The sequence below is a fragment of the Osmerus eperlanus genome, chromosome 11, assembly GCF_963692335.1.
Source record: "Osmerus eperlanus chromosome 11, fOsmEpe2.1, whole genome shotgun sequence".
NCBI classification, from domain to species: Eukaryota; Metazoa; Chordata; class Actinopteri; order Osmeriformes; family Osmeridae; genus Osmerus; species Osmerus eperlanus.
The window spans coordinates 9,641,413-9,665,186 of record NC_085028.1 but is presented as its reverse complement, the minus strand read 5'-3'; the positions used below and the strand labels follow the sequence as shown (position 1 = coordinate 9,665,186).

The 23,774-nt window shown below is 41.8% G+C and overlaps 4 protein-coding genes across 7 annotated transcripts in view; 2 read left to right on the top strand and 2 right to left on the bottom strand.

Moving 5' to 3' along the window:
* Positions 1 to 261: 261 nt before the first annotated feature.
* Positions 262 to 5,154, bottom strand: LOC134029132 (protein phosphatase 1D-like). The gene is made up of 6 exons (XM_062473134.1): positions 4,452 to 5,154; positions 3,452 to 3,680; positions 3,021 to 3,145; positions 2,658 to 2,839; positions 2,348 to 2,572; positions 262 to 2,076 (listed from the first exon to the last, which is right to left on the bottom strand). Exons 1-6 carry the CDS (start codon positions 4,993 to 4,995, stop codon positions 1,684 to 1,686), a joined length of 1,698 nt encoding a protein of 565 aa, XP_062329118.1. The 5' UTR covers positions 4,996 to 5,154; the 3' UTR covers positions 262 to 1,683.
* Positions 5,155 to 5,865: 711 nt separating this feature from the next.
* appbp2 (amyloid beta precursor protein (cytoplasmic tail) binding protein 2) lies at positions 5,866 to 16,228 on the top strand. Its single transcript, XM_062472781.1, has 13 exons — positions 5,866 to 6,239; positions 7,480 to 7,568; positions 8,589 to 8,740; positions 8,929 to 9,052; positions 9,346 to 9,514; positions 9,624 to 9,713; positions 9,986 to 10,053; positions 10,151 to 10,256; positions 10,383 to 10,507; positions 11,026 to 11,111; positions 12,728 to 12,918; positions 13,352 to 13,517; positions 13,825 to 16,228. Exons 1-13 carry the CDS (start codon positions 6,102 to 6,104, stop codon positions 14,085 to 14,087), a joined length of 1,767 nt encoding a protein of 588 aa, XP_062328765.1. The 5' UTR covers positions 5,866 to 6,101; the 3' UTR covers positions 14,088 to 16,228.
* A 603-nt stretch (positions 16,229 to 16,831) lies between these two features.
* si:ch1073-145m9.1 (uncharacterized) lies at positions 16,832 to 19,062 on the bottom strand. Of its 3 annotated transcripts, none has more exons than XR_009931601.1 (6): positions 18,926 to 19,062; positions 18,364 to 18,459; positions 18,113 to 18,225; positions 17,890 to 18,013; positions 17,607 to 17,779; positions 16,832 to 17,452 (listed from the first exon to the last, which is right to left on the bottom strand). XR_009931601.1 is itself a non-coding variant. In XM_062472928.1 (6 exons), exons 1-6 carry the CDS (start codon positions 18,808 to 18,810, stop codon positions 17,387 to 17,389), a joined length of 612 nt encoding a protein of 203 aa, XP_062328912.1. In that variant the 5' UTR covers positions 18,811 to 18,908; the 3' UTR covers positions 16,832 to 17,386. The 3 variants fall into 3 exon arrangements, 2 of the variants coding, with proteins under 2 accessions (XP_062328912.1, XP_062328911.1); XM_062472928.1 differs by lacking the exon at positions 18,926 to 19,062 and adding an exon at positions 18,771 to 18,908; XM_062472927.1 differs by lacking the exon at positions 18,926 to 19,062 and adding an exon at positions 18,771 to 18,908 and having other exon boundaries at positions 16,832 to 17,779.
* A 427-nt stretch (positions 19,063 to 19,489) lies between these two features.
* The window catches only part of usp32 (ubiquitin specific peptidase 32), a 38,303-nt gene continuing 34,018 nt past the window's right edge, over positions 19,490 to 23,774 (top strand). For both annotated transcript variants that reach the window (XM_062472569.1, XM_062472567.1), the window contains exon 1: positions 19,490 to 19,694. In XM_062472569.1, coding sequence (XP_062328553.1) covers positions 19,637 to 19,694 — 58 coding nt within the window. In that variant the 5' untranslated portion in view covers positions 19,490 to 19,636. The remainder of the gene's footprint in view (positions 19,695 to 23,774) is intronic.

The window sequence follows — 23,774 nt, the reverse complement described above, 5'->3', positions numbered from 1 at the left end:
TATAATACTTCTCATTGTTTAAGTACTACTAAGCATTCCAGATACTTATTTTTTACAATGTGTCCAACCCAATTGGACAAGATGCATTTTACATGCTTCAATTGATACAGAATACCTCAGTATATTGTGTGTGTGTTTGTGTGTGCATTTATGCACATCAACATTAATGTATGCTAATGGAACTAAAACATGATGTATAATAGTTAGTACACATTGTTTAGTTACAATATTGTGTACAGGGCCCAAATAACTGCATTCAAGTAAATTCAGTAAAGCCTTTATTGAGAAAACATATCTTTATTTCATATAGTTTCCAAGTGTTTTTTTTTCTTTCACATTTACACTGTACAGATGACATGCACTAGATGCTGTAAGCACAATCTTATTCACACAAAGCAAAAAAGAATGCCATGATTTATCAAGGTGAATCACTTCCCCTGAATAACACTGTTTAGGAATCATCTATACAACATCCCCCGAACCAAAACCTGTTTTAGCTTGATATGTCCAAGTTAAGAGTGTGATTTAGTAAAACTTGGAAATGTAGTAAATAAAAATGCTACAATTTGTCCAGTTGAAATTGCACTTTGGCCATCAAACAACTTTATGACCTCAACTTATCAATTTTTACTATAGCATGTAGCTGGGAAAACTAGCACACAAATACCACAATCCCAAATGTCAAACCCAGCAGCCTTACTGGTGATAAGGGTTGCTTTTTACTTACTGCCAACTTTATCTGGCTACACATAAATCAACTTTTCAAGCGCAAAATGGGAACAGACATAACATAAGGCATGAAGTGAATAGGAATGACAAATTATAAAACACAACCTGTAATTTAGGTTCAGTTGGAGAATGGAACCTCGACAAGGAAAGAACATTTCCTAAAACCCCACCTGTGGCAATGTCACAACAAACAAGGAGTGGTACTGATCTAACTCAGTCCCAATAGTTTCCATAGTTAGAGGCTAGTAAATGACTCATGTAGATGTGGAGGACAAATCCCTCCAATGAGGTTACAAAGTGGTGTAGTTTCAAAGAACGTCCACTGGGTGGCCTCTTTTGTAACATTGGTAACTTTCTCAACTGTGTATGTACAAGTAACCATCAATAACAAATTAACATTTAGGTTACTTGTTAATTTACTGGAATTTACTGTTGCAGCACCATCAGTTTCAAATGACTATGCAAACAAACTCATCCAATGATTACATAAAAAGAATCAGAAAAACATGTAAATGACAGTGAAAATCTAAAAATGGTATGTTTTGTTTTTCTCATAGTAAAATAAAACAATGTATAAAAAATATATTGCTTTACATGAAGTAAAACATGTCCTCACTTGCACAACTACCAATTACTCCGAATATTTACACAAGTTAATATTTAATTGTTTGCATCACAAAGTAAAACATTTTACAAGTTCAAATAACATACTGCTTAAAATAAATTTCCCATCATTCTGGATGAGAAAAAAAGTAGTAAATAATGTGGAACTGAGCTCTTGTCAATCTCAGGGAAGTAAACTGTAGTTAAACATTTGACTGGACATCAGTTGATTTCATTGTATACTAATTTATGGAAGGACCCACAACACTTGTAATGGTCTTTTAGAAAGGGGTGTGGAGGAGGCAGCATATGTGTGTGTGTGCCCGCACGTTTATAGTTTGTAAGTGTGTCTCAACACACACACACAGTGGTTTTGCTGTGTGGCTGGAGGAGTGCTGAAACGTTGGATGACTGTTTCTGGTCTTTTCCACTGTTGCGACTCAAAGATATTTTCTCGCCGTTGTTCCCGCGCCGAGCTCTCTTGGCCGCTGATGTTGCTGACGGCAAGGACTCCTCGTGAGTCCGTTTGCCGCCGGGCGCTCTGGTGGCATCTCCCTCCCCCATGTCAGCAGTGCCCATCAGGAGAGGCCGGGGGAGATCCTCATCTGAGTCCGAGTGAAGAGGTGGGGGGGCAAAGGGGTCTGCCAGGGACAGGGCATACAGGCTGCTGCCTGACAGGCCACTCCGCCGCTCTAGGGTGGGGAGGAGCTCACACACAGCTGAGGGCATGTCCACTTCAGGGACCTGCAAAAAATGAAGCAGTAGCAGTCAGGAAGGGGATGGACAACAGCAAATCATGTCATCTCAGGAATTATACTCATGCTAATATGTGCTGCGACAGCAAAACCTTTGCTACACTGTGAAAAAGTCCCACTCAATCACACGACATCAGCCACAAACAAACCTGCTAGTGATTGTGACAGCATTAATGTCCCGCTGTCCTTGCGTTTTTATAGTAGATTCACTAGATTGTGTAAATGTGTTTGCGTAGGGATGAGGAGACAGTTCTACTCACCTTGATGATGGGTGTGTTGGAGCGGGAGTCCATGGTTGGTCCACACTGAGACACCTTGGCTAAGTTGAGCAGCACCTCCTCGTGGTGAAGGGACTCCTGGGGTGCCCCAGGCTCCTGCAGGGCGATGACGATGGCACTCGTGTTGTCCGCACGAAGCATGCGCTGGCGCCATCTCAACAAGGCATGGCTCACAAGCTGACGGGCGCTGGAGACTCCGCACGGAGCCTGCGGGAACAAAAAAAACGTGTTTCGGATATACTGACATAGGATGTCAGAGCTGATAAGAAGCCCCCGGCTGTGCCACACTCACCATAGCCTCGTCGTTGTCCTGGCACATCGATACAGCGTCCTGAGGCGGCACCATGTTCCACAAGCCGTCGCTGCCTAGGATGACGTAACGGTGTTTGCTAGGGTCAAGGGTTACCACACAAGTGTCTGGCTCGGGGGAAACCACAAACTCCCCACTGTAGAAGTCATAGCTCCACAGGTCTCCTGTGGACAGACACACAAAGGGAATACACCCGAGTGTAAACTCCAGTGGTACTGGTATTTTAAGATGCATTAACGGTTTTATGCTTGAGGAAAAAATGACAAAAATTCAAGCAGTTTAGCAGTGTTTCTTGTTAACATTTAAGCCATGGAGGTATGTGGTAAAGCAGTGGTGTGCCGTTACCTAGAGCTCTGGCCACAGCCAGGAATGGGATCTGGTCAATCACAGTACTTCTACGGACCGGGCCATTATGGGTAAGCCTGGGTCTTTTCCACACCACCCGGTTCACCCCTGACTTCTTGATCACACTTTGGAAGGAACGGGCCAGGGCCAAGGCAGGGAGGGGGATTAATCACAGAATCAGAGAAGGGTTCAGACCATTTGTGTATCAAATCCAACCAATTATTCAAGTAATCAGTATAGATAAAACAAAAGACAACCATGTAAAGGAAAACACAGCCTACTGGCATTGTTACAGCAATGTTAAGACAGAGATACATAAGATAGATAAGACTTCAATGTTTTCTTGCTCGTCATAGGGGTTGTCTAGACATGCATGGGCGCATAAGGGCATGATTCTATTGTGTTGAGGTCTGGGTTGTTATAAATCTTACCTGCCTCCCAACCCCTCGATGCGTTCTCTTTCCTTGGGAAGCTCAGGCTTGTGGTCTTGTGTAACCTCCACAGCTCTGATGAACTGATCTGAAGGATCATCCTGGACCCCCAGAACCACTGCGGAGTCCCCTACATGGGCGACATACATGCGGTTCCCCCGGATGACAACGACACTGGCTGTAGTGCCTGATGTACTGGGCAGACCAGTTAGTGTCTTTGGCCATTCCGCTAAAAAGTGAAGAAAATAACATGTGAACATGTTGCAATGGCCCAAGCTTTAGTCACAAATGTCAAGTAATTATATCTGAATGTGTAACATTATGAAAGTGAATTGCCTATCTTGATAGATTTGATAAAGCTACACCTGCAGTCTCACAATTATTTAAAGCCAATTTAACAAGACAAATGCTTCTGGAGATTATTTTTTCTTGATACCCCAAGGACGAGACTGACCTTCTACCAGTCCCTTAGAAAAGTAATTTTCTGAAGAAAAAAATGCTGACATGTCTTGTCAAAGCTGGATGTACATGATAACACAGCCAAGATCAAAGCCAGAAGACCAAAACACATAATATCGTAATTTTAGTAAATGTCCTGTTTCACAGAATACATCCTTAAAGATTAATGTGATAGAGTATGAATATGCTAGCCTTAATGAGCACAATTACTTGTGCTGAATTTGATACAGTATGTGAGCAGAACATGGCCAAAGAGAATTGACGAGTAGAATATTGAGTCCACAGCCTGAGCTAGTTAGCAATGGTAGGTAAATGCAATCCATTTCAAGTGGATCGTGTCTTTAAGGTAACCTAATAAATCAGCCAAGTGAACCGTAGATGTGAAAATGACATCAAAACAACTTTGCAAAACAACAGTGTTATGTTACAAGGAGTATTTGTATTGCTGCACATTGGTCATGTCAACCGCTTGTCAAGTGCTTGAAAATGCGCTAGCAAGCTAAGCTAACATTAGCTAACCCTAGCTTTGTTATCAACTTACGCAGCTTTTTCCACATAGCATGGTGGCAAGCAACGAACCCCTTCCGAATGGCTGAACAAACTTCATCGTCATCCTTAGACCAAAAACCACGTTGTTTCTTGATAAATTCCCACAAATAGTCTCGCGCAAATTGCGCGGCTTCGCGGCCTCCATGGCCATCGAACACAGCAAAGAACGCCACAGAGCGATGGGGGAGGTTCTTCTCGGTCTCGCTCTCTGCCGGCGAGTTTTCTTCAGTCGATGGTGTTGCAGTGGAAGCACAACTTCGGTTATCATTTTGTACAAATTGTGTGCATGCTACTGTAGTGGGTGCAGACGCAGACAGAGCGTCGTTCAATGCATTCTTAATAGTCCACTGTGGATGCACGCCGTCTTGTACCGAGCTGACCGCCGAGCAATCCCCTTTGGTTTCGCATTTTTCGTCCGCGTTCAGCTCGTCCTCCCCCGGCTCCGGCTCTACTACAACCTCGGTAACATCCTCCATGTATTTTCTGCCTCCCTGATCAGAAAATACACTCACTCGCATCAACAATGAGTTGTCCATGTTTAAAGACACGTCCTGTATTAGCCGCGGTGTATAAATATGACATTAAATTGCTCAAAAAGTATTTAAAATTAAGTTTATGGCAGGTTGTGATCAATTGTCCCCTTTTCGGTCTTTGTTTATTTTCGAGCCTTGTAGGCATGCTCAGGAACGCACTGACGTCAGAGCGATAGCAACTGGAGAAGGGGGAAAGGTACTCCAGTGCGTCCCCTGTTGGATATTTATCTTTCCACGTTTCACTTGTAAAAAATTAAAATAAAACATAAAATAAATGTCTACTGTATACATTGTGAGCAAATATATCAGGCTTCTGACTCCCGACATCATCATAATTGTGTTTCAAGCTGTGTGAGAACAAAATCTGTCATAAAGTCATAAGAAGAAATATGGCAAACTGCAATAATTTACAAAACGGCACTGTCTTCCAAAGCAATTAATGCAATTTTACATTCAAAGGAAGGCCACACTAAATAGGCTATTGTCTTATATGTTTATTTACTTGAGGAATATCCTTCAAATGACTTGGGATGGCTTATGTCATTTTTGTCATAATAATGTCATAATGTGCTATAAATAATCAAATTCAGAAATTAACTAACAAATGTAGCCTATGTTAGTTAGCAAACTAACATCGCTACATTTTGATCATTTTAAATTTGATAATGTTGGAATTCTCTGTGACTTCTTTTCAGACATTACTAATGTATGAAGTTGATAAGTGCAATTTATCAACTTATCAACATCAGTAGTAGGGCAAACTCCTTGAATTGTTGATGATACCCTGGGAGCACGTTCCCAATCTGAGCATTTGCGTGATTGCGTCATTGCATTAACCCCCCACGCCCCCACCCCCCAGATGATTGTTTGGGGTCGGGAGTAGAAGACAGGGGGACATGCTGATGGAGATGAGACATAAATATGGAAATATGACAGTTAGCTTAGAGTTTTTACTGTAGCACTGTGGATGCGCTGGTTTCTACTAAGGTTGAAGCGTGGTGTTCATGAGGACTTGAATTGAAAGTGTTTTTTTCCTCAATTAGATAGCTAGGAAGGTTAGTGTGTGAGTTGGAGGGGGTCTGTTGCTGGATTTGGAGAAGGAAAACAACATGGCCGCGGTGGAGCTAGAATGGATCCCAGAGACACTGTACAACACTGCAATATCAGCAGTGGTGGACAATTACAGTCGATCGCGAAGGGACATTCGCTCCCTTCCTGAAAATATACAGTTTGATGTATACTATAAGGTAAGTACCGTCACTCTCTGGATCAAAGTTGCCACAACTTGCCTTATTGAATAATGTGTTCACTATTGAAGCGCTATCAAGCTAAAGTTATAGCTCATAGGTTCCAGTTAGAGCATAGAGGCTGGCTGTTTGTTGACTGTTACTCTCCTCAAGCAGTTCCTTAACATTAGTACTGTCAAGGCTGTCTATTATAGACAAAAGGCCTAACAATATACGTGTTTTCTGTTGCATTTACGGTATGATTGGCCGCCTAACCAGCAAGCTAGCTAGTTTGGTAAAATAATAGGGGGGGGGGACTTTGCTAACTCTGCTCAAGCAAGATATAAAACTTTGTTTTAACGGCGTTATTAACCATTTAACTATTTGTATTATTTTACTTAAGTCATCAGCTTTAGCTAACGAAGTTCATATTTACAGTACATTGTAGCACAGTGTTAGCTCCAGCTATAGCTCAAGCTATAAGTGTGTATAGCCTACAGTACCTGACTTAGTTTTTGCCAAGCCATTTTCCTAGGGGGTGTAATTGAATTTCACCACACCCTGGCCTTTCACACACTTTCATGGTCTATGTGGGAGATGTGTTATTTTGGAATTTGGCAGTATATAGTTTGACTGTCTGCCACTGACGTAGGAATAACATATTTCACCATTAATGTTTCTGTGTCTGTCATGAGTCTGTGCACAGCAAGAGTCATAGTATTTACAGTCCATGTGGCACCTGTAACCATTTTAGGATGGCTAGCTGTGTGTACTGTACAATATGAATTAGTGATGTTAATCAGTGATTGATTATGCTTACCAATCAACAATAATCAGTTTGAAAATTACAGTGAAATAAGACCTATATAGGCCTCTATTCCAAATCAATAGCATCTGCATCATATTTTAACTCCAGCATACATATGTTTAAACTTTCTATTCAACATGAGATTGTTTCAGTTACCAATGTTCTGTCATATATAAAAGGAAAATCTGACTGAATGTTTTATAAATAGCTTTAGTGACTAATGATTATTTTGCCTCAGCAAAGTTGCCTGTCAACAGCTTTGTCTGTTCAATGCACAACAGTGGGCATTGTATACAAATGCCTCAATTTACCCCAAATGATAGCTAGATAAAAGCCCTAGCTGAAGCTAAAACAATCTTTTTCTCATCCAAGCTTTCATCAGTGCTCTATTGATCAATGATTTGCTCTGACGATCAATTAAATCTAAGATCTCTCCATCTCTCTCGCTTTCAGCTTTACCAGCAAGGCAGGCTCTGTCAGCTGGGAGGGGAGTTCTGCGAGCTGGAGGTCTTTGCCAAAGTCCTGCGTGCCTCAGACAAAAGGTAGGACATAATGGGCCAGGGCCTAGGGTGTAAGCTCACACCACACAAAGCAACAGCATTTCACCCCATGTTTCCTCCCAAGTGGTTACTACCACAAAGCAATTCAGGGCCACTGTGAGCACAAACATGTACATGAGCAGTTTGGGAGGTATGCCTCATTGTTGTTTTTGATGGGACTACTGACATCGTGTAAAGTAATGAACAGTTAGTTCTTTATTGACATTCTGTTTTCCCTTTAATCACACGCACTGTCCTCTTGTGACATCATGTGAGCAAAGGTGACCGTAGACACGCTGTACTGAGTGGGATGTGGCTCAACAAGTGGTGTGTGCATGTGAGTGGGGGATAGTAAGTGTGCTTTGAATGGATATGAATGAGCATGTGTCTTTGGTGAAGAGATCACATTATCACATCTTAAGATCACATAGCCAATGTGGCCATTAACTAGGTGATCCTTTTTAGTCTAATCTTTTGTCAAAAAAGGTTTTGGTACAAGTTTCACAAAACTTGCAGGTGATGTGACACTCTCGTGTTTTGGGGAAATAGACCGTCTTGGCATTGTTATCACTTCACTGCTTGTACCTCTACAACAGTGTAAGTACCCCTTTTTCTTGCCTTGCCTTGGCTTTCACACTTCCAACCATGTAAAGTGACAGTTTGCCTGATTGATTTGACTTGATCAATAGTCTTAGTGATGTGTTTGCAGCACAAAGCACTACTGGTAGTACATCTTGTCAGTGTTTTAGAACAAATGCAAAAATACTTGATCAAGGAATGGGCTTAGTGGGACCTTCTATGTTCCCAATGAATCTGATAACACTATCTTGTTGAACAAGTTGCAAAACTAAGACAATAGGTAAGATATTTTTAACGGAAAATTCTTACCTATTGTATGTTTACGGTTCAGTTCATTTGAAATTTGACAGACTTCTCTGGGAATTCTTTTTAGCAGTGATTGTGAACCAGACAGACAGACTGATTCTGTCCATCTTTGTGTCCTTCTCTCGATCTTGTCGGCAGACACCTCCTGCACCACTGCTTCCAGGCTCTGATGGACCACGGCGTGAAGGTGGCCTCTGTGCTGGCCAACTCCTTCAGCCGACGCTGCTCCTACATTGCAGAGTCTGACGACCATGTCAAGGAGAAGGCTATCCAGTTTGGGTTTGTTTTGGGTAAGTCGAGAGATGGGAAAGGGGCGTCTTTGACATCACACTTGTTTTTGGAACATTGAGCAGTTATGCAATTTGGGTGAACGGTCAGGCAGGGAAGGCCATGTCAGTTTGATTTTCCTTTGTATTTTCTTGGGGGGGGGGGGAGTACTGAGCTGTTACTTGAAGCAAATGTCCTGCTTGTCCTTCAGGTGGCTTCTTGTCGGATGCAGGCTGGTATGGTGAAGCAGAGAAGGTGTTCCTGTCATGCCTGCAGCTGTGCATGCTACATGATGAGGTCCTTCACTGGTACCGTGCCGTTGAGTGTTGCGTCAGGTCAGTCTAGGTGTTCACCATCCTGCCTGTCCCTATAATGGTGGTATAGTACAATGTAAGCTTTATTTAAGTGCCTCAATTTTGCCTTTGTGTTGGTATAATATATCATACAAGGCTTGAACTATTCCTTCCTTACTGCAAATTCATGATGACTTGATTTTTAAGTTGATTTCTGCAACACTGTAGTTTTCTATTAAAAACGAATTGTAGTTAGAAGGCTTATGCCCACTCTTTGCCAGAGTTCTCATGCCAAACCCCTTCCCATGTTCTCTGTGACTTCATGGTTTTCTCAGGTTACTCCATGTCCGCAACGGCAACTGCAAATACTACCTGGGAGAGGAGACTTTCAAGCTAGCTCAGTCGTACATGGATAAACTGTCCAAACACGGCCACCAGGCCAACAAGGCAGCGCTGTATGGAGAGCTGTGTGCCTTGCTCTTTGCCAAGAGCCACTATGACGAGGTAGAACATTGCTGGGGGTGATTCGGCCCTGCTCTGAAATGCAGTTTATCAGAATGGCTTCTTGAAATATTCATTTGAAATAACGTGGCCCTCCGCTTCTATATTTCAGGCCTACCGGTGGTGTATAGAGGCCATGAAGGAGATCACTCCTGGCCTGCCTGTTAAAGTAGTGGTAGATGTCCTCAGACAAGCCTCAAAGGTAGGTTGAATAAGATTGAGATGTTATTCCGGTGTTGTGAAATATGACAATATATTTTGCTAGGCAATTTTTGCTCAAGTACGTTTGTACTGCTCCTGCTGGGAGAAGAGCCCTTGACTAGGAGAAACTGTTACAGCTGTGTGACAGGTGTCTGACTAAGGATACAACAGAGTCGGCCCATACAGTGTGATTGTTCAGTCCGGTCATTGTTTCTGGGGGCATACAAACAAAGAGACTGGTGACTCATGGTGTTTGCTTATCTGTCTCTAAAGGCCTGTGTGGTGAAGAGGGAGTTCAGGAAAGCAGAACAGCTGATCAAACATGCTGTATTTCTGGCGAGGTAGGATAGACGGCTTGTTCCTGGTTTTATTTTAACCCCATTAATTAAACTATTGTAACTTATATGTCTTCATATTTTGAACTGCTGTCTGTTTCAGGGAAAATTTCGGACACAAGCATCCTAAATACTCCGACACTCTTCTAGACTATGGATTTTACTTATTAAATGTTGATAATATCTGTCAATCGGTTGCCATTTACCAGGTGGGTTTATCAACAGCATTATATTTGTGTTATTTTGTGATTTGTCATATTTTCCTTTATAAGGAAGGTCCTTTGTGAAGTAATCCTAACACATATATACAATAAATATATGTTCCCCCACCTCAGACGGCCTTGGATATCCGGCAGTCCGTTTTCGGGGGAAAGAACATCCACGTAGCGACTGCACACGAGGACCTAGCCTACTCCTCCTACGTGCACCAGTACAGCTCTGGGAAATTCGACAATGCGCTGTGAGTACCTCGCTGCTGCTATTCCTGGCCTGACCCGCTAATTACATTACTGAGATGGGTTCCCTGTCAGACATCGCAGAAGATAATGAATCATGGTCTTTGCTATGTCCATACTTTAGCTTTTACTCTAATAGCACTTGGCATGTAGGGGTATGCTTTGGGTGGGTGCCATTTTATTTTGAAGGATAGCAGTGAAGTGCATGGAATACTGAGGGGAGTATTGGTCAAAAACATCATCAGTACTTGAGTAAATAGAGGTGAAAGGAGATAAACAATATCATTGAGGCAATAGTGTACTGTACAACTGTCCTCTACCAGTCTGTGAAATCTATTTATTTCTAGTTGGCAAACCTTTCAAATGTCAAAGTTCTAGACTAGTCACACCATCTACCTAAATAAATAATTCTTGGAATCTTCATAAATATTCTTGGAATTTGGGGTTCTTGCTTTGTGGTATTCAGAGGTAATAGTGCCTTACTCAAGCATGTGTCTTCTCTTCTCTGTGGGTGTGTCTATAGCTTCCATGCTGAACGTGCCATAGACATCATAACTCACATTCTCCCAGAGGACCATCTGCTGCTTGCGTCCTCCAAGAGGGTCAAAGGTAACCTGCTACTGGTGCAATGTTACACACGGTCACAACTTTGTTTGTCTGTCTGGCACAGGGATAAATGAAGCAAGAAGCGATATTTTTGGTGCAGCTGTGTGTTTGTAATGAGGGAATAAGGTGTATGAGGGAATAAGGTGTATCATGTATGTCATGTTATGCCAGGTTGCTTTGCGTTGTCTTGTCCAAAGAATTTCAGTGCCCAGTCTGACCCTGTATTGTTCTGTGCATCTGACAATAAAAGACTTGAACTTGATCAAAAGGAACAAATAAATTCCACTTAATCCATTTTACGAAAATACATTTTTTTTTTATTATTTGCTAAGAGAATGAGCACAGTGGTAGATCTGTCTGGCAGAGAGATGTTAGTTCAGAGAGCTTTTCCCCTCTTCTCAGACCGTGTGGAACGCTTTCGACGTGTCCCCAGTTTCCTGCGATTTTCCATTCGGCTTTCTGCACAATTTTTGACCTGGTTAAAGGACACGTAATATATCAGTACTTAAGTTATCAAGCTACAGCCATGATTATTGTTCCACCTCGTCCCTCTGTCTTGTGACCCGGCGGTGGCCCATCCTACCTGGCAGACCGCTCTGGCAGTCAGTACAAAGAGTAGACCTGTTCCTGCTGCAAGGCAGGAGAATGCTTGCAGGGGCTTTTCTTCTGGCACTGAAGAGGATTCAGTCATGGTGTTTTCAGCCTTCTCCAGGGTCTGTTGATGTCGCTCGTTGTTGGTGACAAGACTTTCTCCTGTCTTTTGGTGGGATTTGTCTGTGGTCGTGGGGCGTATCAAAGTCATGTTCAGGAAGCATAGGAAGTCATATAGGTCAGGGTCCATATCGATAGTCTCCATTTTGATGGGGACCTTGGCAGCCCTGTCCACCATGGAAGGCTTCAGGTCGTTTGTTAGGATGTAGATATCAGCAGTGTTTTGGGTCAATGAACGATTGAAGGTTGAGACCAGGGCTGATCTGGTCCTCAGATTAATCTTTGTTTCAGTAAGAAGGCATGTCGGAGAGTGAAAGTGGTCAAAGTCGAAGGTCAGGTGATTTGCTGTTGATGGTGTGGCAGCCCAGTGTTTGGTCCCCACAGACGGTGTTTGGTTGTCTGTGAGGGCCATCAGGTCTGGGGGCTCCGTTTTTATCACACCCAGTAAAAGGGCGACCGTCACCAGAGTAAAACATTGAAAAGCCATTGTGTGAAATCTTCAGATAAAATGTAGAAGTGACTGCAATGCAGTGTGTTATATACATGTTTGAGGATGTTATCATGACAACTATCCTTATGTCACAGTCACATCCGGAATCTCTGTATTCTATTTTCTCTACTCATTCTCTACTCATTGTTGACGAGTGTTCCACATGGAGTAGCCTACACAGTTAATGGAGAGGGAGACATTCCTCTTTACCTCACAGTACTACGAATGTCACTATTAAATAACACTCTAAACAAATGACTTGGAATACACATCCAGTGGGTGTGTTATATGCAATAACAATACAAGCTGTGTTACGTCTGTATCTCAGTTTTAATATGCTGACAAGCGCATACTGATGTGTGGGCGTGTATAAGAGAGAGATTTGTAACTTGTATTGTCATTCTTCTTCATCCCCCAGCTCTGATCCTGGAGGAGATAGCCATCGACTGCCACAACAAGGAGACAGAGGAGCGCCTGCTGCAGGAAGCCCACGACCTTCACCTCTCCTCCCTGCAGCTGGCCAAGAAGGCCTTCGGAGAGTTCAACGTCCAGACGGCCAAGCACTACGGCAACCTGGGGCGTCTCTACCAGTCAATGAGGAAGTTCAAGGTCAGACTACAGCCAGATTCCCCTTTTTAGGTCATAGACAAGGCCATAGTTTCCTTGCTGCTTGATCGTTGATCCGACCAGACACGTGTAGATTAGTTACCACTGTGTGGAGAGAACCGCAGCTATGTTTAAATCTTTCCAAAGATATAAATGTTTATTGATGAGATTAGACACATAAAAAATGGTTTGATAAAAATCTAAATTAAGAAATAAAGTTGAGTCATACCATAAAGCAGAATGCATGCACCAATATACGGTAGCCTATCTGCATTTTAAGAATACATGTTGAAATAAAGCCATGTACTAAGCTTGTTTAAAGAACTGTGTTTAAAGACTTATGTATGTATATATTTTCTTTTTTTATTTACACTCATATAGAGTTGTCTACGTCATCTGTAAATGCGTATCTCTTCCATTTGTGTTGGACATCCAGGAGGCTGAGGAAATGCACATAAAGGCGATCCAGATCAAGGAGCAGCTGCTGGGGCAGGAGGACTACGAGGTGGCCCTGTCTGTGGGACATCTGGCCTCCCTCTACAACTACGACATGAACCAGTACGAGGATGCAGAGAGGCTCTACTTGCGCTCCATCGCTATTGGTAAGAGATGTGCATGAAAACACAGACCATGAGCGTGTTAGGTGTTTGTGTCAACCAGGCCATACGGGTGGGCTAAGGCCTAACGTGGTATTGTCTTGACCAAGAAATGCAGTCTGGTTCAATTGAGCCTTTTTTAAGTCCTCTCGATCAGACCTCTTGATCTTTACATCACTAGCGTCAGGACGTTAGTGTATTTTTATTACGGATATGTTTTCTCTTAATAGTTTTCATTCGTTTTGCACTTTAGACTGAGCATATATAGTGTGTTTTTATGTTTTGCTTACATAAACTTTTTGGTCTCGCTCAGGCAAGAAGCTGTTTGGGGAGGGCTATAGTGGCCTGGAGTACGACTACCGTGGACTGATCAAGCTTTACAACTCAGTGGCGAACTATGAGAAAGTGTTTGAGTACCACAATGTGCTGTCCAATTGGAACCGACTGAGGGACAGGCAGTTTGCTGTGGCCGATGCCCTCGAGGACGTCAACACCTCCCCTCAGCAGACCCAGGAAGTGGTGCAAGCTTTCTTATTGGCCCAGAGCCTTGGACCAACTCGCCCATGTCTTAGCTGAAGGACTTGGACATGCACATACACTAAACACACATACACAGAATCTACAGCCTCACATGCCACCTCTTCTGGCTCTACCAATTCTATTTTGGCACCTTGTTTTGGACAAACCCACACAGGAAAGTCTGATTTGGAGAAAATACAATCATACAAAACAAATTTAAATACACACACAGTCACATACATGCATACATGTGGCAGCGTGCAACGTTGATGGGACCTTCAATCCGCCTGCTTTTACCAGTCCGGAGAGCCGGCTATTTATTAGACTATTTTCAACCAAAGGAGTAAGAGAGCTCTTGGGAAGACAAAAAGACCATGGCATTCTTCACATGCCTCTTTTTTTTTTTTTTTCTTCTTGGTTAGGACGTTTTTGGTTTCTGAATCAAGTGCAGCTGACCAGACTGTCAGGTCCTACACCCTCTGAGACAAGACATGCCATGAAATACCCAATGTGCTTTTTTGCCATGGCCTGTCATATACACTCTGTGATCTCTGGACCACGCACACAACACTACTAGCTATATTTTAACCACTGTGGCAGACAAGGGATGACGACAGAAGTTCCACATGCTTTTGGTTACTTGTACAGTAAAACTATGTTGGTTTCATCTGAGCGGTTCATAGCGTTAAAAAAAACGTTCCAGTCCTTCAGAAAGTATTTGTGGTCCTTGAATATGCCCTCTTATGACGTCCTGGAAAATAAAGAATTACTTTTTACACAATTCGGCACAGTAATTGTAATCAGTGAATTGTTTTGGACCAGTGGAATTATTGTGACAATTACATACCGGCTTTGAACTTTTTTTTTCTTCCATTTGATAATGCCTTTAAGCTTAGTACTGACAGTTTAATTTATATGCAAAGTCGGTGTAATGTAGCCCTGTTTAAACTTTGAAGAGGTATGCGCCAAATGATTTGGGACTAAAACTGGCCGTTAGGGCATGGATGGAACCATGGGGGGGAGGAGAGAGCGGGTGTAGTGTCCTGAAGAGCCAGCAGTTTTTAATTCACCACTTGTCTATGTTGTGCTGTTCTTGCACGCTGGTGTGTGCATTTGTGCAGGCCATCAGTATACATTGAGCTTTGTGTGATCCAGGGCTATGTTGATGGATACCAGCCTTACACAAGTCTGTCTGTGTGTGTCAGATATTCACTCAGCGGACCCATGCGAAAGTGCTGTATTACATTATTCAGAAAAAAGCACTGAAATTGGGGACCCAGGATGTATGTGTCTCTGACTGATGCATGTGACTTCTGTGTGCACTTGACCCTTAATCAATATTTTTCAATTTTTACAATCTGTTACTGAAATTAGTTTTTTTCTTTTCTGTATCCTTTTCTCAGAATCTCTGTATTTGTGCAACTTTATATTAAGTTCTGCCTCAATCAAATGTCGCAAAAAAAGGTTCTTTAGAAAGTGGTTTTGTGCAAGCATGGAGTTTTTGTCACAGTGCTCTTACATTTACGTTACGTTATGTCACAACTTTCTTCAAACTGTGAAGTTAGCGTTGTGCTTTTTTGTGTTAACCAGAGGGAAAAAAGCTCTGCCTTGCTCTCGCCTCAGTGCTACAATGGACTGCTCTGTGCTTTGTCGCTCAACAGCTGTTGGACATCCCTCTGCGGTGTGTTTGTCTCTGCAGCGCTAGAGTGCTGACTCCTCCACCTAGTCCCAGCTGATGTCCAAGCCTTAGCCCTTAAAGGACGCTCAGCTCCACCATAACGCTCTTCTCCCTGGCACCCTTGCATACTCCTGATATGCCCCAGCTCTAACTGCAACCAATGGCTGACTGTTAGAGAACATAACATAGATTCGGAAAAACACAACTGCCAAGGATGTTTTACTGTAGTTAGCTGAAAATACTACTTCTAGGCCATTCTCCCTAAAAGCGACAGACTGACCCCACCATCTGTCTAGAACTGTGTTGGAACTGGCTTCCAAATGGCTTGCAGATACGAATGTTACCTTTCGAATGTAGCAAGGCAACTCAATGGGGACGTTTGAATGTGACAATAAAATGGCGGTCAGCTTTGAGACCGATGTGAGAAAGGAAATAGGGACTACTATGTCACGGGGGACCACCTTACAAACAAATATGGATACGCGGATGATGCTAAATAAAGCTGTGATCTCTCCAAACACTGGATTCCTCTTTGTGAGAAATGTTATGTATTGTGGTATTTCTGATGAAAAGAACTGATGAAACAATGTGGAAAGAGCACGGCAAACCTATTCAGCAAGGTTTCACAAGGACTTAGTAGAGTAGCAGTGGGTGTCACTGTAAAGATCAGGGTGTGGAGGAAGGGAATATTGTTTTGACAGTAATGCTTTCAAAATATTTTGGAGTGATCTCATTACAGGTAGCAGTCATATGGAAAGTGCTATGACATTCCTCTAATGTGTCATTCAACAGGTAGATTTTCACATGTCATACTGCTCATAATTATATTTTCTTTTTATAAGGAGAGATGACAGCAGATATTTAATATGGAATCAGATACGGTGGTATGGTGATTAATTTCTGCATCATTAAGGCACAAATGTATCCACCCACATGCGTCTTTCATCCTGGTCTATTATTTATGCACACACATGTTAAGCATTGATATTTATGTATTAATTATAATATATTCATAAATATTTAATTTACTGTTATTAATAAATACATATATAAAGCATATTCTTAATCCCATAGTGAAAAACTTAAGGGCAGAAAGGACTGGTCCTCGACACAAACGAAGACACTCAGTACTTCATAACTTTATTGGTCCAATAAAATGTATTAAATAAATTTAAATGGTCAGCACATCGAAAACAGACATTGCTTAACCAAAATCCTTCCCCTAGAAGAAATAATTTGCAGTTACATTGAAGTAACTCTTGCTTTGAGGTCCCTACACTGTAGTCCACTTAGGTCATTGTAAGGTATTAGACTCACATCACCTTCTTAGGCTTTCTTTTTGTATATCAAACCAACAGCAGTAGTTATATACTATAAACATTGTGTTTTCTCTTAGTGCTTTGCTTTCCTATACATAAATAATAATTTATAATACTGGATACCAGCATGAGTACATTATATCATAAGTATTCCCGAAGTAGAAATCCATAGGAGCCACACACCATGTGTCTAGTAGTTAAATATCGACTAACCCTTTGCATTCACAAGAAAGGCCTGGCTAATTTAACTTATAAGTGAATATACAGTAGCTTAATGTCCACTAGGACCCTGAAGGTAGAGTAGTGTCCGTGTAGTTGACCTGTATGGTCAGTCTTAGGGTTGAGAGCCTCAATCCCTTTCACTCCTTTTTCTCCTCCGCCTCATCTTTGGTAAGGTACATTATGTGAGACCATATACACCACATCTAAGAAAGATAGAAAGATTACAAAGTTGCCATAAGTTCAAACACAACCAGCAAGATGATCCTTAGTGCCTACAGGGATCACAGAATGCATCAGTATGTGAGTGTTTTTTTCAGACAAGCATCTTTCTAATCTCAGCATGCAAGAGTCTATTACCTCCACTGACAGACCTAAGAACCTCCCCAGAGTCAGGAACACTGTCCCAAAAGCCTGGAGCCAGGGAAGAAAACAGAGGGAGTAGGAAAGTACCCCCCACTGAAGACCATAGAGCCACAGGGGTAGGCCATGAACACTTCCAATCACCCACATTCCAAGGGGTGTCCTAAAGCCTAGGAACAAAGTATTTAGTTTCTCAGTGTACGTCACAATATCTTTCTTTTGAACTACTAGCAATGCAATTTACTGGTGCTTTTAATAACAATGTTAAGGGAAAAAAAACCGTTTGCCATGATGTTCTGTATCCAACTTGGGCTGTCTGTGAAGCTGCTCTTCCAATGGGCACCTCTGGAGTTGTGGTTACATACAAGCACACACCACTCGACTGTAGACACCAGCCAACCACACTACAACAATGAAAAGAGATATACTAATAGAATATAACAGGAAAGATATACTAAATATTGTGCAGGCATTGAAAGCATGTTCACCACCATTGTTAGTACCTTAAAAACCATAGTCCACAACATCCCCCTGCCAAGATTATCTACAACTACGTCCAACCAGGCTCCAAACCTGGAGATCTGTCCAAACCTCCTAGCAACCCAACCATCAAAACCTGCAACATAATAAATAAAAATGACATAAAAAAAAATACAAATGACTTATGTTCAAGCAAATAGTGAATGTTAACATTTGTTGTTTTATTTGATGAAAACGACCATTTAAAATAACTACGGAAATATGCGTTGCTTACCATCTAGAATGACTGAGGTTGAGAAGAGGAAGAGGAAAACAGATGGTTGGTCGGGGACGGTTGCGGCAGCAAATATAAGGGCAATTCGAACATAACCTGAAGGATCAAAATATATTAGTAAAGAGTTAAAATATTTTATAATTATATATATTCCAAAATGTCTTCCTTATGTGTCAATTATTAGAGATCTATAGTTTTTGTAATACATTTGTGTTCATCTCGATTATAAGCTACCGGTAACATTGACGTAGTTCTAGGCTAGATACCCTCTGACCCTCACCTCCTCCATATGCGCTGATAATCAATTTGTGACAACCATGTTACCGGTGATGAAGCAAAAAGTGAGCGACAGAGGATCTGTGCTATTTTAAGAGAATGCTTTGCGCAAACAAATTAATTTCTCTCACCGATAATGTTAGGCCAATATAGCAACACCTCTAGTCCCATTCCAGTTATTTATAACTTTTCCTTGCTGTTGTAAATGACCTAACTAAAATGTTACAAATTCAGCAAAGACGCAACACTGTCCCAACAGCTCCAACGCTAGTCCCACTTCACTCACGTTCCCGGTGTTCTGGAGAATTCAGTTCCCCTGTTCCCCCTTCCTTGCGCGTGCGCGAAATCAAGACGTTTTCTCACACAGGAACTAAGATGATGCAACGTGACAGCGACCTCTAGGCAACAATGGTGAAAATAGCTGTGCACTACATAGACATGTATATATGTCTATGTGGTGCACTACACTACACAATGGAATGGTAGTAAATCCGAAATCCAAATCGTATGTATATTTTCTGAAGTCACATTTAAAAATTGAGACGTGTTTCTTGTTATGAATGTCTCTCCATACAGCAGAGGGAGCTACGCCCACAGAAAACGTAATAAGGCGCCAAATCCCTATCTCTCAGTTTAAATTGTGTTTCTACAATGCGGAGTTGCAATTCACAATCTATTAAATGTGGAAAGCTAACCGTTGGTCTAAATGTGTCTAACCATTATGTCACTGATCCAACGTGTTTGTATTTTTCTGTAGTGGAACGAACTGTGTTTCAGGATTCACAAACAAGCTGATCAGGTGATTTGTGGTACTCTAGTCACGTGACTAGCATGGAGGCGTCGGCGACAAGAAGCGTCATTCGTTGAAAACAGCAACAAGACTCATAGAAACTAGCTGCTGTATACGGAACGGATTTCACAAGAAACGAACCGGGCAACAGGCTTCCCTTCGTCACTGAACATTTTATTTCTCTCATCGCCATGAAATGAGGGCAACATGGGGGCCAAAGAGTCACGGATAGGTTTCCTGTCGTATGAAGAGGCCGTCAAGAGAGGTAAAAGCATGGGTTAGCTTTAATCCATCACGTTAGCTACAGTACTGTACCTAGATGAACAGTCTAGTCTGGCTTTCAGCACAGCTGCATCTAACGGTAGCTAGCTTGCCTACCCACATGACTAACGCAGGTTGTATAGCCAGCCACACTATAGTAGTGGCTAACTGACAAGGTTATTCGGCAAATTGTTATTTGATTGTAAATAGGGAAATGTACAACAGAAAGCACATCCTGTTGAACCCAGAACATCTAGCAACTAGTCAGTCTGAAATATATATCATTTTGAATTAATAACCTATCTGACGATTGGCTATCTACTTAATAGCTGACTGACCCTAGTGCTACGTACAGTAAACGGATTGCATTAAAATATATTTGCTAGACTAGTTACATTGTTAACATTCCATCTTGTGGTTGAAACAACACAAAACTGTCTAGTTTTTTAGTTACCCATGACTATCCCTTTAACTGAGTTCGCCGAATCCGCTACTTGATCTAAAACTGGGTACTGGATAATATAGACTGCTACTAGCTAGTTGTTAGCTAACCAGTTAAGTGACTGTCAACCTATTTAGCTAAGACATCAACACCACCACCTGTCTGTCAAAGTCCATTTGGCTTTGTTTTTTTCTCCGTCTCCTAGCTTGGAAGGTATGAACGCAGAGTGTAATACCAGCTGGTGACATTTATTTGTTTCTGGTGCTTTAGTCTGAATCCGCTCTGTCAGTGACACAAGACTTTGAAGGCTAAAATATTTGTGCCGTTTTGCAGGCAGTTTTTTAACCTGGCAGTGTGAACATATAAAGGCAGGGTTAGTAATGTTGAGACGTCCTTTTGTCATATTTGCTGAAATGAACTTCACATCCTGATAGCAACCAATAAATCTAAAGTTTGATAGTAAAATTAATAAATTCAGATATCTGTGGGCATAACGTCTGTAATATACACAACCAATCATTAAGGTAAGACCAGCACTTAATGATTAGACAGTATTCAGACCGAATGCAATGATTGGACTTAGATCACTGGGTTTATATTGCAGAAAGTGAATTATGCAATCAATTAAGGCGATCAAAGAGGTATTTTGTAATGCTTTGGACATCTCCATTTGAAAATGAATAGTGAAATCTATTCCATGTTTTTTTCTTTTCTTCCCCCCCCCCCCCACAAGTTAGCTTAAGAAAACCTGGACTTAAATAGCCTAGATCTTAGACTGAACCATCCTGATTTCAGAAAATCTGGCTTTCTATCTATATTGTTAGTGAGCATTTTGTTTATAATTTTGTTGTCTTCTATCACATTGACTGACTGTAAGCATTCTACCTCTGAATACAGTTCCCTCTCTCGTTCTCATGGCCACATGTGACCGAGCACATCGGGCCCACAGAATTAACAAACCAAATATCTTGCTGATCACATGACTGTGTTCCATGTCACAGCTGAAATGAGCAGAGAGATGTCAACAGAGATTACATGGCAGTTCTTAGAAAGATTAGGACCGTGTGGCACACGGTGTATGTCAACAAACAGCACATCCTTAATATTGTAGCCCAGGAGTCATTTTCATTCTCTGCTTTAGGATGTCTCCATAGCTTTAGACCTAAATTAATCAGCCATCTAAAAAAACCTGTAGTCCATGGTAGCTGGCCAGTAATGATGTAGAGTAAAACATTAAAAATGTTAGGTTGTTGGTGTAGGCTGTAACCTATTTCTTGTTGCTAGGAAGGTGCTGAGGGGAGTTCCACCTTGTCTTCCCACATGAGTAACACTGTCATTGTGGTAATCTCTCAGTAGGTTTGAAACATGGCAAAGAAGAACACTCCAGTGCCCCCTGCCTCAGCCATGTGGCTAGGCTAGGCTAGTGCAGATCAGTCCTTTAAATCAGTTATGACTGGCATATTAAAGATTTACGGACACAGATTAGAATTGTTTGTTAGCTCTGGTGATTGTTGTTGACTTTATTTATCTTTTCTCTGTGGTGGTGCTCTATTGTCCTATTTAAGTTACTCGGTAGGGTTAGACTATAATTATGTGTCAGAGCACTTGAGTGGTTTGACGTTTTGAACTGAGAACATTTAGACCTTGAGTCTTTTTCTTGTGTGGTCCCACATGGAGATCCATCAATGTCAGTGTCACTCCATTAACCAACCACCTTCAGTCATGTTTGGGCACTGACCATGACCAGGGCTTATCTCTTTCCCTGTTCCTTGATAAATAAGCACACTCGCCCCATGCTTTGCGTGCAGCAACACCTCCCTGTACCTGCCCTTTAAGTCTGTGGTGGCTTAGGAAATATTTGCCCACTGCTGTCGCCAAGGCTTTCATAAAATACTGGCATTTGGATTTTGTTTAGATTGTGTGTCTGGTGGTGGTGGGGTTGGGGGGGCAGGTACAGTTCAGCTTGGTGGTAGAGCATTTGACAAGAGATCAAGAGATTTCAGGATTGAATCTCACCCCCAAGTGACAGCTAAATGAACACAATGTTAAGTGAACTTTGCATAGGCTATTTGGTAAGAGGGTTATTCACAGTAGGTGGACTGATATCATTGTCCTGCAGCAGGAGTCATGTAGCCTTCAAGTAATGTTAAGGTTCAGTCCTTGTTGTGTCCTTGCAATGAGTCATTGGCAATGCACAGGCTCTTTTATCTGGTCTGAAAAGATACGGTCTGACACACAGATCATGGTTCACTTGCCTGGACAGAGTTCACTTGCCTGGACAGGCTGGAAAGGAAGCATAATGACAGGGTATGGCACTTGAACTTATGTGACCTATCAAAGCTAGACTACATGCAGGCATAGACACTGCTCTCCAGTGTTTTATTTCAGCCTAGCCTCGCTGGCCATGTCAGTCTACCAGGCCTGTGTTATTTCAGGGTAACATGGCAAGCTGCATTGATAGAGTTGCCGTGGGAGAGCGTGCCTGGTGTCTGCCTCTTTGTCTCTTTCATTATGGAGCGTGTGGACTGTTGTGTAGACGGGTGTGCTTACACACACTTCTTGTGTGAGTGCGTGTATGTGGTAAACACTGTGTTGCAGCTGAGTGACTTTGTGTTTGTGTGTGTGTGTGCATGTGCCCATGGAAAGAAGTCCTTTGGTCAATTGTGAAGAATCAGATCCATTGTTTATCCAGTGCTGAATGGTAGCTATTGCAAAAAACTAGCCCAATGTCTCAGAATTACAACCATTACGTCACATCATCACAATACAATCAGTGTCCTATATTGTGAATTGGCTTTGTTTTTGTTGGTTCTTTCACTTAATTGCAAACATGTTTCTATTATCTTGTGAAGTCATAAATCATAGGTCTGTTCTTAAACTGTCACTCATTCCTAGGTCTATATAAAGGAGAAGGAATTAAATCTTATTTGCCAGATATAGAATAGCAAAAGCCTTGATAAAATCATGATTGTAGCTCAATCCAAAATGTCAGCTCAGTTCAAGAAATGTGAGCCAGAGGACAGAAGCTTTGACCTATGAAATCCAGCCTCCTTTCTAAGTAGCAACCTTATTCTTAGTAGGACTTTACAGTTTGCAGTTATTCTGCTCAGTATAGCCTAGTAGATACAATAAGGTGTACAAGCCAAAGCAACACCATAACGTCCTGTTGAACTTTGTACTTGACAAGTTCAGTGCATCAGAAACTGAGAACAAAGCAAACTGACATTAAACTTAACCTACATATGACACACCATGCCCTTCCCCCAACACTAGCATGTGGACTATGGTCCAATGATTGAAGGTTGTGTTATGGATCAGCTGTCAGTTGCAGTGCTGATAGAGGCACCAGTGGAAGCTATTTATTAAGTGCAGTGTGACTGTTGAGATTGAGTGAGATGATGAGCTCTCAAATGCTACAGCAAGATCAATTGACATTACAGGGCTCCCGACTAACTTTTTCCCTTGGTTGCACTGGTGCACATAACTTTTTTATTTAGGTGCACCAGCACAAAATTTAAGTGCACCCAAATTTTTCCTTGCGTCGCCACAATTTCAAGGTCACCTTTTTATCACGCTCCATATACATTCATATATATTATGTAAATGACCTTAAACAAGAATAAGGTGTAGGTAAATATTGGT

Bases quoted from the DNA above. Each gene is read 5' to 3' on its own strand.
- appbp2 (XM_062472781.1), top strand. From the start codon at position 6,102: ATGGCCGCGGTGGAGCTAGAATGGATCCCAGAGACACTGTACAACACT. The intron at 10,508-11,025 runs GTGAGTACCTCG...GTGTGTCTATAG, and splicing joins GGGAAATTCGACAATGCGCT to CTTCCATGCTGAACGTGCCA. The intron at 12,919-13,351 runs GTCAGACTACAG...TTGGACATCCAG, and splicing joins AGTCAATGAGGAAGTTCAAG to GAGGCTGAGGAAATGCACAT.
- LOC134029132 (XM_062473134.1), bottom strand. From the start codon at position 4,995: ATGGACAACTCATTGTTGATGCGAGTGAGTGTATTTTCTGATCAGGGA. The intron at 2,840-3,020 runs GTAACGGCACAC...GTCTGTCCACAG, and splicing joins GGCTGTGGCCAGAGCTCTAG to GAGACCTGTGGAGCTATGAC. The intron at 2,077-2,347 runs GTGAGTAGAACT...CATTTTTTGCAG, and splicing joins CCAACACACCCATCATCAAG to GTCCCTGAAGTGGACATGCC.
- si:ch1073-145m9.1 (XM_062472927.1), bottom strand. From the start codon at position 18,810: ATGGGACTAGAGGTGTTGCTATATTGGCCTAACATTATCG. The intron at 18,460-18,770 runs GTGAGAGAAATT...TTGATCCTTCAG, and splicing joins ATATTGGCCTAACATTATCG to GTTATGTTCGAATTGCCCTT. The intron at 17,780-17,889 runs GTTTTTTTTCCC...CTTTGTTCCTAG, and splicing joins ACAGAACATCATGGCAAACG to GCTTTAGGACACCCCTTGGA.